The sequence below is a fragment of the Coffea arabica genome, chromosome 2e (assembly GCF_036785885.1).
Source record: "Coffea arabica cultivar ET-39 chromosome 2e, Coffea Arabica ET-39 HiFi, whole genome shotgun sequence".
In the NCBI taxonomy this organism is placed as follows: Eukaryota; Viridiplantae; Streptophyta; class Magnoliopsida; order Gentianales; family Rubiaceae; genus Coffea; species Coffea arabica.
Window position 1 is genome coordinate 35,581,157 of NC_092313.1, and position 6,800 is coordinate 35,587,956.

The window sequence follows — 6,800 nt, forward strand, 5'->3', positions numbered from 1 at the left end:
TAAAAGGCATTTTTGAGAAAAATATAAGAAATTTGCGAGTCCTCACACTCTCTCCCCCTTAAAAGAATTTCGAACTCGAAATTCATACCTTTCATCGTGAACAGGTCAGGATATTTTTCTTGCATGTCCTTTTCTAGTTCCCAGGTTGCTTCTTCCACTTCATGATGCTTCCATAGAACCTTTACTAAAGGAATCTGCTTGTTTTTCAGGTCCTTTACCTTCCGATCCAATATTTGAATAGGTCGTTCTTCATAGGTTAAGGACTCGTCAAGTTCAACATCTTCGGGTGGCAAAATGTGAGTCAGATCCGGATGGTATTTCTTAAGCAGAGAAACGTGGAAGACGTCATGGATTCTAGACAAATTAGCTGGTAACTCGAGTCGATACGCCACCTTTCCTATTCGTTAGAGTATTTTGAAAGGTCCTATGTATCGTGGTTGCAACTTTTTCCCTTTTCCTGCTCTAATTTTTCCTTTCAACGGGGTAATTCGAAGAAACACCTTGTCCCCTATCTCAAACTCCAAATCCTTTCTCCGATGATCGGCATAACTCTTCTGTCGGCTTTGGGCTGTTTGAAATCTCTGGCGGATCACCTTTACCTTCTCGTAGGCTTCCTCAACCCATGGTATTGTAGCCGGATCTATAATCTTTCTTTCTCCTACTTCCTCCCAATGGATTGGGGATCGACATCGTCGTCCATACAAGGCTTCATATGGGGCCATTTGAATAGAGGAATGATAACTATTGTTATAAGCGAATTCAACCAAGGTTAAATATTGACTCCAACCTCCTCCAAAATCCACAATACAGGCTCTCAGCATATCCTCAAGAGTTTGGATGGTTCTCTCAGATTGTCCATCAGTTTCTGGATGATACGCTGTACTATAGTTCAACTTAGTTCCTAGAGGCTCTTGCAATTTCTGCCAAAATCGAGATACAAACCTGGGGTCTCTATCTGATACAATACTCACTGGTACCCCATGTAGTCTCACTACCTCATCCATATAAAGTTTAGCAAGTTTCTCCAAAGGATATTTCATGTTCACTGGCAGAAAATGTGCAGTCTTAGTTAATCGGTCCACTATTACCCAAATTGCATCATGCCCCTTTTGTATTCGTGGCAACCCTAATACAAAATCCATCGTTATGTGCTCTCATTTCCATTCAGGGATCTCTAAAGGCTGTAATAAACCTGACGGCTTTTGATGCTCAACTTTCACTTGTTGGCACGTAAGACACTTTTGTACAAATTGGGCAATCTCCGCCTTCATATTCTCCCACCAATACAGACTTTTAAGATCTTGGTACATCTTATTATTCCCTGGGTGCACTGTATACCTAGAGCGGTGTGATTCCTCCAAAATCTCCCTCTTTAATTCCTCATCCTTAGGTATAACGACACGATTTCAGAATTTTAAGATTCCATCAGGACCTATGTTAAAGTTAGGCAACTCCCCTTTCTTCATTTTTTCCACCCATTTTTGCACCATTGTGTCCTTTGCTTGGCCCTCTTTAATCCGATCCAACAGTGTCGACTTCACCTCAATATTTCCAAAAATCACCTTCTCCGGTTCCAGACGAGGTTTCCACTCACAGACATCTTCTAACAGGCTCCACTCTCCCACTATGGAACTTGCTAGTTGAGCCTTTCGGCTTAAAGCATCTGCTACAACGTTGGCTTTTCCAGGATGGTAGTTAATTGTACAGTCATAATCCTTTAAGAACTCTACCCACTGACGTTGTCTTAGATTTAACTCCTTCTGAGAAAACAGATACTTAAGACTCTTATGATCCGTATAAACCTCGAAAGTTACACAATAGAGATAATGTCGCCATTTCTTCAAAGCGAATACTACAGCTGCAAGCTCCAAGTCATGGGTCGGATAATTCTGTTCATGCGGTTTTAACTTCCGAGATGCGTAGGCAATCACATTCTTATTCTGCATCAGCACGCACCCTAGTCCCTCTCTTGAAGTATCGGTATAAACCGTATAACTATCACTCCCACTGGGCAGAGCTAAAACTGGAGCCATAGTCAATTGTTTTTTAAGCTCTTGGAAACTACCTTCACACTTGACATCCCAAATATACTTTCCTTGTTTCTTGGTCAAGTTAGTCAAGGGTCCTGAAATTCTCGAGAAGTTCTTTATAAATCGGCGGTAGTACCCTGCTAGATTTAGAAAACTTCGCACCTCTGTGGGATTTTCTGGCCGCTTCCATTTGACCACAGCTTCCACTTTCGCCGGGTCTACAGCAAGGCCATCTTTTGAAATTATGTGACCTAGAAATGCCACACTTTCCAACCAAAATTCACACTTACTGAACTTAGCAAACAATTGGTGTTCTCTTAGGGTTTGCAGCACTATCCGCAAATGTTGTTCATGTTCCTCCCTTGACTTCGAATACACTAAGATATCATCAATGAACACCACTACAAACCTATCCAAGTAAGGTTTGAACACTCGATGCATCAAATACATGAATGCCGCTGGGACATTGGTTAAACCAAAAGGCATTACCGCAAATTCAAAATGCCCATATCGAGTGTTGAATGCCTTTTTTGGCACATCCTCCTTTCTAATTCTCAATTGATAGTACCCTTGTCGCAGGTCCAATTTAGAAAACACTACAGCCCCTTGTAACTGATCAAACAACTCATCGATGTGGGGCAAAGGATATTTATTCTTAATAGTTACTGCATTCAGCCCTCGATAGTCAATACATAACCTTAAACTTCCGTCCTTCTTTTTAACAAATAACACTGGAGCTCCCCACGGGGACTCGCTCTCATGAATAAACCCTCGTTCTAGTAAATCTTGCAATTGCACCTTTAACTCCTTAAGCTCAGCAGGAGCCATACGATAAGGGGTTTTCGAAATAGGAGTAGTTCCGAGTACTAGGTCAACCTTAAATTCAATCTCCCTTTCTGGTGGCAGAGACTCCAACTCCTCCGGAAATACGTCCGAGTATTCACTGATTACTGGCATGTCTTCCAACTTAATCTTTTCTCCCGGAGTGTTAATCAGGAAAGCTAAGTAACCGCGTGCCCCACGACTAAACAATTTCCTAGCCCTTATTCCCGAAATAAGCGCAGAAGAGGCTATCATACCCCTCACGTCTAACTTTAGAGTTGCCTCCCCCGGTATACAAAATTCGACCACTTTCATCCTGCAATCTACCCGAGCATGATAGTGAGCTAACCAATCCATACCTAGAATGACATCGTATCCCTTGATGACTAGACTAATGAGGTCAACTACCAATTTCCGTTCACCAACCCAAATATCACAATTCCTATACACCTCATTCGCAAGCAAGATTTGATTACCCGTAGGTGTTCTTACCTCTAAGTCATAAGGTAACCTTTCAACTTTCAAGTCAATTCCAAGCATAAATGCAGGATTAACAAAAGAGTGAGTAGCACCGGGGTCTATCAAAATTTTGACTAACCGGTGAAAAACAGGGATCGTACCTTCTACCACCTCCGTTGGTTCAGACACGGATTGTTGGTCCAGTGAATATACTCTGGCCGGAACCCTCGACCTAGCCCCCCAACATTGGTCGGCCTTGGGTTTGACCTGGCAGTCGACTGGGTATCACTGATCAACGGGCAGTTGACTATCTGGTGCTCCGTACTTCCACACCTTAAGCACTTCCGAGCCTTTCTCCAACATTCATCCTCAGTATGGTTCGGTTTTCCACAATATCCGCATGTTACTCGGGGAGTAGAGGTCTGACCTCCCTGTGGAATTCCTCTACCTTGTCCTCTACCACTTTGGCCTCCCCTCTGGGCACCTCCTCTCTGAGTACCTCTCCTCGGAGCACATCCCCTAGACGCACTCGAAAACCGTCCATCTCCAGCCCCACGACCGGACTTGGCAGGTGGTACGTTTTGATCACTCCGCACTGACCCTTGGGCTCCACTAGATCCCCCTTTTCGTTTGGTGTGGAAAATTTTCACCTGTGCCCTGGCAATCTTTATCCGTTGGGCCTTTTCCAACACTTCCGTAAACGTATTAATCTGAGCTGCCGCTAAGGTCTCATGTATCTCCACATTGAGCCCTTGCATGAATCTCCGTACTTTCCTTGGTTCTGTAGCAATCAGCTCAGGAACAAATTTTGACAGTTTCGTAAACTGGGTCTCATACTCAGCTACGCTAGAAACTCCCTGTCGAAGTTTAATAAAATCGTCCTCTCGCTTCTCTTGGACGATAGGTGGAAGGTATTTCTCATTAAACTCCCGTACGAATTTTAACCAAGTCCATGCAGTTCCTTCTCTCTCCCATTTGGCCCTAATTACATTCCACCATGCCCTAGCTGGACCTTCAAATTGGAAAGCAGCAAACTGCACCTGCCTCTCCTCCGTATAGTTTAGGGCGGTGAAAATGTTGATCATAGCCTCTAGCCATTTCTCTGCTCCTCCGGGTCTGGTCCTCCCAAGAACTTGGGTGGAGAGAACTTCTGGAATCTCTCTAAAGCTCTATCTTGTCCCATATCGGGATCCCTAGGCTGATTTATAGGGGCTTGACCCTGTTGTTCCACTAAACGGGTCAAAATATTGGTCATTTGCTGGATAGCAGTTGCCACTTGATCTCCCCTTGCAGCTTGGGGTTCAGGTTGTGGCTCAATCGTTGCCTCTCTCTCTTCCCTTGGTTCTTGCATAGGTTCTTGTGCGCGTCTATCCCCACGGCCTCGACTAGGACCGCGTCCTCGGTTAGTTCCCCTGGTTTGACTTCTTCTACCCTCCATGTTTTGGATTTAACCAACTATAAATATATAAACAAAATAAGGTATGGCTCGTGTAACATGTTGCAGAAGGATAAATAGAGGCATTAGAGCACATAATAAACAAATACTTTATACACATAGCAAACAAGTCATATATACATGTCAGCCACGGCAAGTCAGAGGCTATAACAGCCAAGGAACATAGAACAAAAGAAACCCTATTTACATCCACCATGACACGTCAAAGTCAAAAACAAAAGGAGACGTGCCGTCCCACTATGTCCCTAACTATCCCACAAAAATCTCCTCAAACTACAATCCTAAAAAGTCGCTCGGCTAGACGCCGACCCAACCGACTCCGAGGATGCACTCAGCTCCTCCTCTGGGTCCTCCTCAGGATCCTCATCCGGATCCTCCTCAGGAGTACCAGGAACCTCAGGAACTACAGGCGCTTGACCCTCCTCAGCCAAGTCCTGTAGCACATCCTCTACAAGTGCCTCGCACTCGGTCAGGATGTGGTCGGTCCGGTCTCGTATATCCCCAACTACTCGCATCAGACGTCCAGTCGTCGCCTAGGCCTGCTCGTGGTAGGCATCTGTCCGCTGCTACTCCTCCAGAATTGCGGCCTCCAACTCTCGGATCCGGGCTCCCTGATCTCGGAGAGTAGCCTGAAGACGCTCTATCTCCACATAGCACCTACGATTGGTGCTACCCAATCATCTCCGATCGTCATCCACAGCGAGCACGACTCGGTTAGGGTAGGAGTAGGTCTTCCAGCAGTCGCAGCGTCGGATCTTGCGCGCTGGGAACCATCGCTGCACTGGCCCACCGGGGCTCTCCTGGTATGTGATCACGCGATAGACGGGCCCCTCCAGATATGGCTCGTCAGCAGGAGCGTCAGAAGGTAAGCCAGTAGGTACATCAGTAGGCGCATCAGTGGGTACATCAGTAGGCGCATCAGTGGGTACATTAGTAGGTACGGGCTGAGACGGCCCCGCATCCCCAGAAGCGTCAGAGTCTGCCATCACCTAAGTTTGCAAATAACATTGCAAAAGTAAGTACTCAACACGTAGAAAACAAGGCTAAAGGCTAAGTTCAAGGATAAAACCCTAGCCTATCATATCAAGCACTCAATCTATCCAGATCAATTCACAATCTAGGCTCTGATACCACCTGTGACGACCCCACCTCCCCCTAAGGCGTACCAGAGGGTTCGACGGGTAGCCTGCCCAACTCTCGTCAGGACTCACTCACTCGAATCACGTGCATACATCCATGTACCATAAATAACATCGCAATTACAACTTATAATTTATATTGATACCAAATCAAGGTACAAAGCCTCAATATACCCAAACGGTTCAAAGTATATACAATCCCATAACAAAACATTCTATTCGAGGAATAGCGCGAGTACAAGTCAAAAGTCAAAATAACTAGACTACGCTAGTCTTTACACGTCTCACGCGTCACTCGTACTCCTGTAAGGAAAACAAAACTAATAGGGTGAGCCAAAGCTCAGTGATGATCCAGATATCAAATTGTCCAGCAAACAAGATAATAACAAGGTAATAGTGAAATAGCGAGCAAACAAGTTCAAGTAAAGAGATAATACTTCAAGTAGTCAAGAAATGTGTGGATCATGTTCACAAGTAAGGATACAGTTGCTCATGTCTCGACTCCATCCCAACTTGATCAAATAGTAGTTGACACTCCGCCAACTTTCAAGTAATAACTAGTCCAGAAAAAAACTCCACTTCTCGCCAGTCTCCATCCACCAATCAACCCCCTTCTCCGAGCCCGCACGCCACACGAAACACAGGTGGTAATACTCGAGTATACCGAATTGTCGAGGAGATAACACTCCAGTCGACCTTACTAGTGACCCAGGGTTTGTTATCTAATCGACCAGGTCCTTGCCGGCTCGACTCGATTAACTAGCCACAGGGTTTCTGGAATTCCAGGCATAATATAATTCATGTGCATGTAGAGCAAGTAAAGTAAAGTCGATAAACAAGAACAAATTTGGATAGGGCAAGTGCGATAAAGTACACCCTTGCTCTATCAAATCA

General features: G+C 45.0%; 2 protein-coding genes across 2 annotated transcripts; both read right to left on the reverse strand.

Moving 5' to 3' along the window:
• Positions 1 to 404: 404 nt before the first annotated feature.
• Positions 405 to 1,142, reverse strand: LOC140036259 (uncharacterized). The gene is made up of 2 exons (XM_072077600.1): positions 943 to 1,142; positions 405 to 741 (listed from the first exon to the last, which is right to left on the reverse strand). Exons 1-2 carry the CDS (start codon positions 1,140 to 1,142, stop codon positions 405 to 407), a joined length of 537 nt encoding a protein of 178 aa, XP_071933701.1.
• Positions 1,143 to 1,406: 264 nt separating this feature from the next.
• Positions 1,407 to 4,396, reverse strand: LOC140036260 (uncharacterized). Its single transcript, XM_072077603.1, has 3 exons — positions 3,579 to 4,396; positions 2,723 to 3,168; positions 1,407 to 2,281 (listed from the first exon to the last, which is right to left on the reverse strand). The coding sequence occupies exons 1-3, from the start codon at positions 4,394 to 4,396 to the stop codon at positions 1,407 to 1,409; spliced, it is 2,139 nt and encodes a 712-aa protein (XP_071933704.1).
• Between the last annotated feature and the right edge of the window lie 2,404 nt (positions 4,397 to 6,800).